Below are 13,546 nucleotides of genomic sequence, written 5' to 3' on the forward strand. Positions count from 1 at the left end.
CTAAGACAAATTTGTAGAGCCGGAAGCGTAATTCTTAGCTACCTGTTCATCAGAAGTTGATCTGGTGACATGCCAATCGATGACGGAGAAGCACGATATGAGAGTAGTGCTAAGTGAATGGTGGATGCTGAATCCAAGGCTTCGTTAATTCACTGTTTGACTATTTGCACTCGCTGTTCAACTTTGCCGTTGGACTGCGGGTAATGCGGACTAGAGGTGATGTGCTTAAAGTTGTAGCATTTTGCAAATGCAGTCCATTTGCCAATGTGCCTTTGCTGAGAGCTTAACTGCAGTGTGATGTGTGTCGTAGTAATGTTTCTGCAGTGTGATGTCTGTCGTAGTAATGTTTCTGATCATCACAAAGCTGTTGCATCTTCTTTATCACTGGTAGGTGATCTGGATTAGGTAGTTGTAAGAACATAAGAACTAGGAGCGGGAGTAGGCCATCTGGCCCCTCGAGCCTGCTCCGCCATTCAATGAGATCATGGCTGATCTTTTGTGAACTCAGCTCCACTTTCCAGCCCGAACACCATTACCCTTAATCCCTTTATTCTTCAATAAACTATCTATCTTTATCTGAAAAACATTTAATGAAGGAGCCTCTACTGCTTCACTGGGCAAGGAATTCCATAGATTCACAACCCTTTGGGTGAAGAAGTTCCTCCTAAACTCAGTCCTAAATCTACTTCCCCTTATTTTGAGGCTATGCCCCCTAGTTCTGCTTTCACCCACCAGTGGAAACAACCTGCCCGCATCTATCCTATCTATTCCCTTCATAATTTTATATGTTTCTATAAGATTCCCCCTCATCCTTCAAATTCCAATGAGTTACAGTCCCAGTCTACTCAACCTCTCCTCGTAATCCAACCCCTTCAGCTCTGGGATTAACCTAGTGAATCTCATCTGCACACCCTCCATATCGGAGAGATCAAACACAAACTGGGTGATCGCTTTGCTGAGCACCTTCAGTCTGTGAGCATTCAAGACCCTGACCTTCCCGTTGTTTGCCATTTCAACACAAGACCCTGGCCCCATGCCCACATGTCTGTCCATGGCCTACTGCATTAGAACATAGAACATTGAAAAATACAGCACAGAACAGGCCCTTCGGCCCATGATGTTGTGCCGAACCTTTGTCCTAGATTAATCATAGATTATCATAGAATTTACAGTGCAGAAGGAGGCCATTCGGCCCTTTGAGTCTGCACCGGCTCTTGGAAAGAGCACCCTACCCAAGGTCAACACCTCCACCCTATCCCCATAACCCAGTAACCCCACCCAACACTAAAGGCAATTTTGGACACTAAGGGCAATTTATCATGGCCAATCCACCTAACCTGCACATCTTTGGACTGTGGGAGGAAACCGGAGCACCCGGAGGAAACCCACGCACACACGGGGAGGATGTGCAGACTCCACACAGACAGTGACCCAAGCCGGAATCGAACCTGGGACCCTGGAGCTGTGAAGCAATTGTGCTATCCACAATGCTACCGTGCTGCCCTTAAGAACAAATTAATCTACACTTATGAGGGGCATAGCAGAGTGGATAGTCAGAGGCTTTTCCCCAGGGTAGAGGGGTCAATTACTAGGGGGCATAGGTTTAAGGTGCGAGGGGCAAGGTTTAGAGTAGATGTACGAGGCAAGTTTGTTACACAGAGGGTAGTTGGTGCCTGGAACTCGCAACCGGAGGAGGTGGTGGAAGCAGGGATGATAGTGACATTCAAGGGGCATCTTGACAAATACATGAAAAGGATGGGAATAGAGGGATACGGACCCAGGAAGTGTAGAAGATTGTAGTTTAGTCGGGCAGCATGGTCGGCACGGGCTTGGAGGGCCGAAGGGCCTGTTCCTGTGCTGTACTTTTCTTTGTACTTTGTATATCATTCTACCGTAATCCATGTACCTATCCAATAGCTACTTGAAGGTCCCTAATGCTTCCAGTGAAGCTCAACACAAACTGGAGGAACAAAATCTCATCTTCCGGTTAGGCACACTACAGCCATCCGGTCTCAACATCGAATTCAACAACTTTAGGTGATTAGTTTTACCCCACCGCACCCTTTGTTTTCATCCCATTTTGTTTTAACTTACTTTTACCATTTCTTTCTTTACATGTATATGTATTCCTGTGTGAAATCACCACAAGGCTATTATCAGTAGCAGAAAATAATATCCTCATGGAGACTAGTACAAGTGCTAATAGAAGATAAACCCAATGGGCCAGATTTACTGTAAAAGTAAGTCAGGCTAACAGTGTCACAGTTTTTGCAGAAAAGTGTTGCCAAAGTTTTCCATTTTGTAGTCATCAGGACAAATACAAAAATGCCAAATTTACAATGTATGCTACAGGACAAAAGGTATGCACTGACTGTTGGCTACTCAACTCTGATTGGCTGAAGCATTGCCATGTGGAGGAAGAAGCGGGTAACTATAGGTTCCCCAAGCATTCAGGTCATTCTGAAAAGGTTTTTGTTTGTTTGTTTGTAGTAAACGAGTCGTTATGTATGAATGTATACTACTTCTAGCAAGTGTAAATAAACCATGTTACAAGCTTGACTAATTATCTTAAATTGGATGTTAATGCATCCAGTTGTTAGTGCACCTTGATGCATTCATTTCCACGCTCAAATACACCTTTAAAATATAGCAGTCAAATGCGCTCCTTTCCTCAATGTGACAATTGGGAAATCTGTCATAGGATTCTCCATTACTGTCTACCACAAACATACCTTTTCCATGATTCTTTTTGTGGGATCATCGCTTGAAAGGTCAACATTTATTGCCCATCCCTAATAGCCCTTAAATTGAGTGACTTGCTTGGCCATTCCAGAGGGCAGTTAACCACATTGCTGTGGGTCTGGAAACACATGTAGGCCAGGCTTGGTAAGGATGGCAATTTCCTTCCCTAAAGGACATTAATGAACCATTTTGTAACAATCAATGACAGTTTCATGGTCACCATTACTGAGACTAGCTTTATATTCCATTTTTATTAACTGAATACAAATTTCACCAGCTTCCATGTGGGATTTGAACCCATGTATCTATAGCATTAACCTGGGTCTCCTGATTACTAGCCTAATGACATTACCACTACTCCACTGTCTCCCCCTTCGCAGTCTATATGTGTTGGGATTTATATAGCTCTATTCACTATAAGATCATAATAATCTTTATTGTCACAAGTAGGCTTACATTAACACTGCAATGAAGTTACTGTGAAAAGCCCCTAGTCGCCACATTCCGGCGCCTGTTCGGGTACAAGAGGGAGAATTCAGCTAACAGCCGTCATTCAGGACTTGTGGGAGGAAACCGGAGGAAACCCACGCAGCCACTGGGAGAACACGGGGAGAACATGCACAGACAGTGACCCAATCGGGAATCGAACCTGGGACCCTGGTGCTGTGAAGCAACAATGCTAACCACTGTGCTACTGTGATCAATCTTATCAACAATTCTGTAAACAGGGTCCGAGCAATTTGCACATCTTGCAAGCTTGATGCAGAAATAGAGCACATCAAGGTTATTCTGAAGGACAATGGCTATCCTAATCATGTCAATGTTCATTGTGTATGATACAAATGGCCCAAAGGCCATGTTTGGATCTTAAAAGTGCCCAATGTACCTCAAATACCCTGGAAAGACAACATGGGCGTCATTCTCCGACCCCCCGCCGGGTCGGAGAATGGCCGTTGGCCGCCGTGAATCCCGCCCCCGCCCCCGCCGAAGTCTCCGAAGGGAGAAAAGTCGGCGGGGCGTTAATGGCGCCGCTGCCGCGGAGAATGTCACGGGTCTGCGCAAGGCAGCCGATTTTCGGCCTGCCGATATTCTCCCTTCCGGATGGGCCGAAGTCCTGTCGACGTGATGACCGTTCACGTCGACGTCAATCAAACCTCCTTTTCATCGGCGTGACCCGGTGCTCCAGGCTCACGCCGACCAGCGAGGAGGTGAGTGACGGCCTGGGGGGTTGGCTCTGGGCAGGAAATGGCGCGGCCGCAGACTGATTGCGTGAGGAGAGGTGTGTCTCGGCTTGTGTGTGTGTGTGTGCGGCAGGGGGGGGAGGGGGTGGGGGGTGGTTAGAGTAGGCTGGGCTCCGGGGGAGTGCCGGGAGGGGGTCCGTGCCGGGGTGGAGGTTGGGGGGGGCGTCCGTGCCGGGGTGGAGGTTGGGGGGGGGGGGCCGTGCCGGGGTGGAGGTTGGGGGTTGGGGGGGGGTCCGTGCTGGGGTGGAGGTTGGGGGTTGGGGTCCGTGCCGGGGTGGAGGTTGGGGAGGGGGTCCGTGCCGGGGTGGAGGTTGGGGAGGGGGTCCGTGCCGGGGTGGAGGTTGGGGGTTGGGGGGGGGTCCGTGCCGGGGTGGAGGTTGGGGGGGGGGGTCCGTGCCGGGGTGGAGGTTGGGGGGGGGGTCCGTGCCGGGGTGGAGGTTGGGGGTTGGGGGGGGGTCCGTGGTTGGGTGGAGGTTGGGGGTTGGGGTCCGTGCCTGGGTGGAGGTTCGGGGTTGGGGGGGGTCCGTGCCGGGGTGGAGGTTGGGGGGGGGTCCGTGCCGGGGTGGAGGTTGGGGAGGGGGTCCGTGCCGGGGTGGAGGTTGGGGGGGGAGGTCCGTGCCGGGGTGGAGGTTGGGGGAGGGGGTCCGTGCCGGGGTGGAGGTTGGGGAGGGGGTCCGTGCTGGGGTGGAGGATGGGGGAGGGGGTCCGTGCCGGGGTGGAGGTTGGGGAGGGGGTCCGTGCCGGGGTGGAGGTTGGGGAGGGGGTCAGTGCCGGGGTGGAGGTTGGGGGTTGGGGTCCGTGCCGGGGTGGGTGATGGGAGGGCAAATGAGTTGGTCCACCTGGCCAGGTGCCAGCCTCCAACAGTTGGACCCATGCGGTCCATGCCACCTGGCTGGGGGGAGGAGGGGATATGGGCAATGATGACATGTCGTCGTTCCCCTCCCCCCACACCAGGCCGTCATGTTTTCAGACCATCCAGCGATGTTGGCCGCCGTGGTGGCAGCCGCTCATGTCTATGTTGCCCTGGATGAGGAGGAGGAGGAGGAGGAGCGTGCCAGAGAGGCGGCGCAGGCTGCCGCAGAGGGGCAGGCGGCAGCCGCCCAGGCTGGAGGGACAACTGACCGACAGGACAAGGAGGGGGAGGAGGACGTCGCGGCCCCACGGCAACGGAGGCACCCGAGGGCGCCCCGTGTGTACCGGCCCCGGCAGTCATACCAGGACCTCACGGACCGGGGATGCAGGAGGAGACTCCGGATGAGCCGGGAAACCGTGGCACACATCTGCCACCTGCTGGCACACCTGCCGTGGGCTTCTCTGCCGTTGCCGGGTTCCCCATGGTCCAGGGCGCGATCGATGGGATGCACGTCGCCGTGCGGCCACCTGCAGAGAACAGGGCCGTGTTCACTAATAGGAAGGGGACCTATTCAATGAACGTACAGGTGGTCTGCGACCACCGCATGATGATCCTGCACGTCTGCGCCCGTCACCCAGGCAGTGTACACGACTCATTCGTGTTGTCGCGGTCATCCATCCCCGGCATGTACGAGGGACGCCATCCCCGGCTGAGGGGCTGGTTGCTGGGCGACAGGGGCTACCCATTGCGATCGTGGCTGATGACGCCTATACGGAGGCCACGCAATGAGGCGGAGAACCGCTACAATGATGCCCATGTAGCGACAAGGGGAGTGATCGAGAGGTGCTTTGGCGTGCTGAAGATGCGTTTCAGGTGCCTGGACCTCTCTGGGGGCGCCCTCCAGTATCGGTCAGATAGGGTCGGCCGCATCATTGTGGTGTGCTGCGTCCTGCACAACATAGCCCAGCAGAGGGGCGATGTGCCGCAGGCAGAGGAGGGCGGAGTGGAGGAGCAGCAGGAAGAGGCCCAGTCCTCCCCAGATGAGGGGGATGGGGGCAATGGTCAGGGCAGACGGGGTAGACACAGGCGGGTGGCTATCCACCGTTACCGGCTGGCCCAGCGGGCACGGGACAGACTGATAGACGCCCGCTTCACTGACTAGATGGGCGTGGGAATCGGGTAGTATGGCCACAGACCGCACACCATGACAACAGCCGACCACCCACACCCCCCACCCATCCACCCACCCAGCACCCTCACCCCCCTCCCCAACCCCACACACCCCACCCGCATGCACACCACCCCCCCACCCCCAATTGCCGATCCACCGGCGGCACAACGGGCCGGGCTCACCCAGTTGCGGGTGGACGCGTGTCTATCGCAGGCCATGGAGAATGATGACAACCCGCCTCCGATGAGCTCCTGGCTCTACATCGTTGGACTATGTCTGACCCATGGCCACAGTACCACCATCCACCCGGACCATCCCTGCATGCGGCTGTGACACTGCAGCGCACGGTCCCGTCCTCTGCCCGGGGGATGTTGATGGCGGCCCAGGGGGAAGGGGGCAGACTCACCTGGGGCTGAGGTAAGACCACCCCTCACACACACACTTGCGCTCAACGTACATGACACCCCCGCACACTTTGGACAGAGCACAAAGGCAGCTTCGGTAGGTGTAACATTGACTTTAATAACCAAAGGAGTTCATGCACGTGCCCTAGCCCCTAAAACTCATCTGTGCCCTGCACCCGTGCCAACTTACTCAGTGTCTAATTGTTTGGCCTTACGGGCCCTTTGACTACGTCTACGTGGTTCCCCAGACGGTACAGCAGAACTGGAGGTGGACTCCTGTGATTCCTGCCCTCTGACACTGGATCCCTTTGGCGGCCGTTTCCTGGGGCGTCCTGGCCTAGATGGGCCAGGCTGCGGCCCGGGCGACTGGGATGGCGAGCTGCCAGCCTGTCCTGCCCGTTGCCCACCCGATGCACCTGGGACGGAAGGGGGGGAGTCCGAGGTGTCGCGGTGTACCGGGACCTCCCCTACAGAGGGAGCCGGGATGGACCACACCACCTCCTCCTCCCTCGGGGTGCCCGATGGCCCCCAGGCCTCTACATGGGTGGGGGATGCGAACGGACTGGCCATCCGACGCGCCCCCGACATCTGGCGCTGCCAGTCCTGGAGGCCCGTGCTGGTATCGACAGGGGTCTGCAGGTTTGCAGCCATGGAGCCCAGGGGGTTGTCGAACCCTGTCTGCGACAGTGCGACGCCAGCTCGCACATGGCCACTGGCGCCGATGCCCTCAGCGATGGCCTGCTGAGACTGGGCCATGGCCTGCAGAGACTGGGCCATGGCCTGCAGAGACTGGGCTATGGCCTGCTGAGACTGGGCCATGGCCTGCTGAGACTGGGCCATGGCCTGCTGAGACTGGGCTATGGTGTTGAGCGCCTCTGCCATCTGGCGCTGGCACTGGCTCATGGCCTCCTGTGAGAGGGCAGCCATTTCCTGGGCCACAGACGCCGCCTGCACGGAAGGCCCCAGGCCTCGCAAACCGTTCCCCATGTCTGACACCGTCGCACCCATTGCCTCCACCGCGGACGCCACCCGTGCGGTGTCAGCCTGGGTGGCACGCATGACCGGGACCACTCCCAGCTCCTGGACGCGGGTGGACTCCTCCACCTGCGACCGCAGCCGCCGCAAGCCACCCGTCACCCTATTCGCTCGTCTCCGTGTCGGTGGTTGCATCGGATCTATGTGTGGGTGTGGTAACTGCAGGAACCCGGGATCCATCTGGGCGGCAGATGTTCGCTTGGCCTGGGCTGCCCTCCGACCGCCCGGTCCCTCTGCTGCTCCTACCTCCACCTGCTGTACCGGGACGGCTGTGTTGTGCGCACCAGTGAGTGTACCAGACGCCTCATCACTAAAGTGCCCAACCGTGGTGAGTGTTTCTGCGATGGTGGAGGGTGTTGGTGACAGCAGTGGCGTTGTGTCGTGCTCTTCGTCCCACTCTGAGTCCATGGCACTTTGGGGTGGGGGTTCGTCTCCACCCATCCACTCTGAGTCACTGTCCGGTATTTCGTCTTCCCGGGTAGGGGTGTCCTGGGTAGTGCTGTCCCGGGTAGTGCTGTCCCGGGTAGTGCTGTCCCGGGTAGTGGTGTCCCGGGTAGGGGTGTCCTGGGTAGTGGTGTCCCAGGTAGGGGTGTCCTGGATAGTGGTGTCCTGGGTAGTGGTGTCCTGGCTCGGATGTGATAGGGGCCTGTGGCTGCCCCCCTCATCGCTGGGTGGTCGCTCCCGCACGTGACGGGGGTGTCGTCTCCCTGTTGCTCCAGGTCTCTCCGTCTCCCGTGGTGTGCGAGGGGCATCCTGCGGGCGTCGCATGCTGGAGGGTCCGGGTCTCTCCGTCTCCCGTGGTCTCCGAGGGGCATCCTGCGGGCGTCGCATGCTGGAGGGTTCGGGTCTCTCCGTCTCCCGTGGTCTCCGAGGGGCATCCTGCGGGCGTCGCATGCTGGAGGGTGCGGGTCTCTCCGTCTCCTGTGGTCTCCGAGGGGCATCCTGCGGGCGGTCTGCATCTGCGGGGATGGGTGCCTGGACGTTTGGTCCTGCGATACACAATGAAGCATGCATGGTTAGACATCAGGCAGTGATCTGGTGATACGGGGGAGGGGGGATATGGGGGAGGGGGGAATATGGGGGATATGGGGGAGGGGGGGATATGGGGGAGGGGGGATATGGGGGAGGGGGGATATGGGGAGGGGAGGATATGGGGGATATGGGGAAGGGGGGGGATATGGGGGAGGGGGGAATATGGGGGAGGGGGGATATGGGGGATATGGGGGAGGGGGATATGGGGGATATGGGGAGGGGGGATATGGGGGAGGGGGGATATGGGGGATATGGGGGAGGGGGGATATGGGGGATATGGGGGAGGGGGGATATGGGGGATATGGGGGAGGGGGGATATGGGGGAGGGGGGAATATGGGGGATATGGGGGAGGGGGGAATATGGGGGATATGGGGGAGGGGGGATATGGGGGAGGGGGGATATGGGGGAGGGGGGATATGGGGGAGGGGGGATATGGGGGAGGGGGGATATGGGGGAGGGGGGTATATGGGGGATATGGGGATATGGGGGAGGGGGGATATGGGGGAGGGGGGATATGGGGGAGGGGGATATGGGGAAGGGGGGATATGGGGGAGGGGGGAATATGGGGGATATGGGGGAGGGGGGATATGGGGGATATGGGGGAGGGGGGATATGGGGGATATGGGGAGGGGGGATATGGGGGAGGGGGATATGGGGATATGGGGGAGGGGGGATATGGGGGATATGGGGAGGGGGGGATATGGGGGAGGGGGGGATATGGGGGAGGGGGGAATATGGGGGATATGGGGGAGGGGGGAATATGGGGGATATGGGGGAGGGGGATATGGGGGAGGGGGGATATGGGGGAGGGGGGATATGGGGGAGGGGGGATATGGGGAGGGGGGATATGGGGGATATGGGGGATATGGGGGAGGGGGATATGGGGGAGGGGGGTATATGGGGGATATGGGGGATATGGGGGAGGGGGGGATATGGGGGAGGGGGATATGGGAGAGGGGGGAATATGGGGGATATGGGGGAGGGGGGATATGGGGGATATGGGGGAGGGGGGATATGGGAGATATGGGGGAGGGGGGATATGGGGGAGGGGGGATATGGGGGAGGGGGGATATGGGGGGGAGGGGGGATATGGGGGATATGGGGGAGGGGGGATATGGGGGAGGGGGGATATGGGGGATATGGGGAGGGGGGCTATGGGGGAGGGGGGATATGGGGGAGGGGGGGATATGGGGGAGGGGGGGATTTGGGGGAGGGGGGATATGGGGGATATGGGGGAGGCTCACCCTGCCTGCTCTGACGAGGTCGTTCACTTTCTTGTGGCACTGGGTGCCTGTCCGTGGTGTTAGGGCCACAGCGGTGACGGCCTCTGCCACCTCCCTCCACAGACGCCGGCTGTGGCGTGGGGCAACTCTGCGGCCGTGCCCGGGATACAGGGCGTCCCTCCTCTGTTCCACCGCGTCCAGGAGCGCCTCCACATCGCGTGACTCGAACCTCGGGGCTGAGCGACGGCCAGCCATCAAGTCGGGTGTTGCGGTCGGCTGTTCCGGTCGGGTGGGGGGGGAGCTGCGCGGCCTTATGAGCCGTCACGCCGTGCAGCGCGTATGACGCTGCACGGCGTGAACCACTGCGCAAGCGCGGATCCCGTTACGTCGCTGCTAGCCCATTTCGGGCCGCAGACTATCGGCCCATTTTTATGACGTGACGCAAGTGGGATTTGCGCCGTTTTTTGCGCCGATCAGCGGACTTTCCGCCGATAATGGAGAATTTCGCCCCATATTACAAAATGTTGAACAACTGGTTAAACAAGCTGTTTCATGCAGCTAATATGCTGAAGGTGACATGAGTGGTATTTACCATGAATAGGAGTTGCCGTCAATCCAAAAAGATGTTCTGCTGACCATACAATTGAGCAACGCCTTATATGAATTTCAGTGCTGATGCAATTCCAGGCTCATTGGCTGTACGTCCCAATGATTAGCTGATTAAATCAAATAACATGTTCTTTCAGCTGTTCGCAATAGGCACAGTACAAAATGTACTGAAGCAGCAGGCACTTGCAAAATCCAAAACAAAACATCTGGTGCCCCTTCTCTATTGGACTTCCTGGTGACCTGCTCGCTTACCTCCGATAGCCCCCTCAGAAGTGAGGTCACCGAGTTCATGTTTTTATAGAGCTGTTGTAAACTGCACCGGTGCGACATCACACCAGTGAGGTCTGAAGTTCAATGAAGCTTCCTGGGTGGGAATCTCATTACGTCTGGCGAGGGACATGGAAAATCTGAAAACGAGATCCCGACGGCGAGAATCTCAATTTCTGACTCTCGCGAGATTTTGGGCCCTCGTGGTCCTTCATGCTGATGGCTTACTTGGACTCAAAATTCCACCATTAGTGTTAGATGTAATACCGCAACTGGGTAGAATTTGCTGGTCAATCCTTAGTCTGCTAACAGCTACACTAACAAACCAATTTAAGATAATCAGTCAAACATTTGAAGAGTTAATTTATGCTCGCTACATGTATCATACATTCAAACGCAATGACCTGCAAACAAAAAGAATATGTTCAAGTCTAGTGCATTTTTTGAATTACCCAGAGATTTGCAGAGCTTATGGTTGCTTTCACCATGGCAATGCCTCAGCCAGAGTCAATTTGCCAAGAAAACAGCAGCAGTATAAATTGTTCCAATTGTTTGAAATTTGACATTCTTTCATTTGCCCTGAGAAATGCAAGACAAAACTCGGTCTCTCATTTCAACAGTTCTGTACCTCCATGCAACTGTCATTGTCACCATTATTAAACTATAAATTGTACACCCGCTTCCAATCATCACACATGCACGGTTAAACTTAGAAATCTGGAAGCTGCTATCGGAGATGCTCAATTCCTCCAGAATTTTCTCTACACTCAAATCTCAGTGAGCGACCGAGTATTGAAACGTGTGGAACAGCAGGAGGTTGCTGTACTTACGTGATAGATACTCACTAAACATGCCGATGAAAGTTAGCACTTGTCGATTTCAGTGTAAGTAAACGTTTAACAGCACGGTAATTTTTAATGAATGCCAAACAACTTATCGGACATTGAAAATTATCTTTCACAAATGTGAAACTTTATTCCTCCAGATTTTAACGATAGCTGCAATTTTGTTTTAAAGACCATTTTGTTTCTGTCTTGTTTATCTCTTTCTTTTAATCCCAACTTTACTTCCATTTCTTTATTTTACCTCCTGGACCTGATTTGACATTGAACTGAATATTGTAAACGGACATTTCCTGTCCAGACTCTGCATTGCTCATTAACAATTGTTCAGCTTGATTAGTTAAGGATATACACAATTGCTTGTCCTGTTTACACAGGTAATAGACCTCCTACAGAGGAGGCTGTGCCAAATCGCAAAACCTGGAACATAATTTATTCAAAAAGCAGGTGTTTGATTTAGATATATTTCACCAAAAAATACTTTTAGCACAGGGCTAAAGAGCTGGCTTTTAAAGCAGACCAAGGCAGGCCAGCAGCACGGTTCAAATCCCGTACCAGCCTCCCCGAACAGGCGCCGGAATGTGGCGACTAGGGGCTTTTCACAGTAACTTCATTTGAAGCCTACTTGTCACAATAAGTGATTTTCATTTCATTTCATTTCATTAAGGGCATAAACCTTTTAGTGCATTTAAAGTAACAGGAAATTATTACAATACCTTGTCTGGCTTGTAAGCCTAAAGCAAACCACAGACTCCTTATTTAATCCAAATGCTTCAATATTGATGACATCATCTACCTGTGGCTCAGTGGCAATCAGCAATAATGGGAATCTCCAAATTCCACCAGTAGCAGCCTGGACTCTTAGCATTGCTGACTGGCTGAAATAAAACAACAAAATGTTAAGCATTCAATTACATGAAGTGCAATCATATTTTGAACATTATGAAGCTTTGGCACTTTCAATGTTTCTGATTATGGAAAAGAAATACTTGAGAAAAGAAAAATACTCGACTGCAACAAAAGCAAACAATGTCTTTGTATAATGGTGGTTTGGCACTGGTCCGCTTCTTCAATCCAACACTGCCATCATTGTCAAAGGGGCCCGTTATTGTGACAAATGCTTTGATTAAGTTTCCAGACGCACCAAAAACAATACCAAAAATGGTCAGTTAATCAAAACAGGGGTTGAGATTGCCTGCAGCTGCATTCCACTGATTTGAATTGCTTTCTGAAACCATGTCCAATTTCATCTCAGATAACGATATGATGCAAAGAGAGGTTGCAAAGAATTCACAAAACAAGGCAGAAACTGACTGCTAATTTGATTAATTCCTAGGAGTAAGCAATTATAAAGTTTTGCAGTGATTAGTTCCTTGAAGAGCAAGAAAGGCTCTTCATTTGTAGATGTGAGCGAAAGTCATTATCATTTGGCTGGTCTTTGCACAAATAAAAGAATTGAAAAAAAATCATGGAAACAGATGGTTTCAATCAGTGCAGGGCTGCAGGAGAGTGCTGTTGTGATGATGCAACATCTTTAGTTACCACATTCTGGTAATGATGAAACGCAGTGTGCAATGTAAGAAAGCGTGAGCAACATGAATTGCTTTGTGTGATTGGGCTAACAACTCTACATAAACTTTGCACAGTGACTTTGATGTGGTGTTCTTTGTGTTGCTTATTTCAGGATGGTTGGCGTAGTGTTCACAAAGACCACAAAATAACTTTAACTTAAACAAAGCTATAAATTTATTAACACTATTAACTTGGATTCAACACGTACTTCTTAAGAATGCACAGTTGATTAATAACATCTAAACTACATTCATCTACAGCTAATCTCACTACTGGTTTAAACTATTATCTGCACTCACTTACACTATCTGACCTTCACCAGCTAACTCCTGCATACACCCCTCTCCACTGGTCTATCATCACTGCCTTATATAGTTGTAACTGTAGCTCCCTCCAGTGGCTACTCTTGACACTTGAAATGCCGATAGTTAAGATACCACAGTTGATTTTCAAGGTTTCTTGGAGATACCTTGAAATTTATGTGAACGAATACCTGAATTACTCCAGAATTATTCTGGAGTATTTGATTTTTTTAAAATACTTCAGAGATTAAT

General features: G+C 53.4%; 1 protein-coding gene across 1 annotated transcript in view; it reads right to left on the reverse strand.

Moving 5' to 3' along the window:
• Positions 1–13,546, reverse strand: part of LOC140428025 (cilia- and flagella-associated protein 47-like) — a 1,060,448-nt gene that overhangs the window by 54,851 nt on the left and 992,051 nt on the right. Inside the window, exon 63 of the mRNA XM_072513997.1 lies at positions 12,137–12,298. Within this exon, the coding sequence (XP_072370098.1) occupies positions 12,137–12,298 (162 nt within the window). The remainder of the gene's footprint in view (positions 1–12,136; positions 12,299–13,546) is intronic.

This window comes from Scyliorhinus torazame, chromosome 8 (genome assembly GCF_047496885.1).
Source record: "Scyliorhinus torazame isolate Kashiwa2021f chromosome 8, sScyTor2.1, whole genome shotgun sequence".
NCBI classification, from domain to species: Eukaryota; Metazoa; Chordata; class Chondrichthyes; order Carcharhiniformes; family Scyliorhinidae; genus Scyliorhinus; species Scyliorhinus torazame.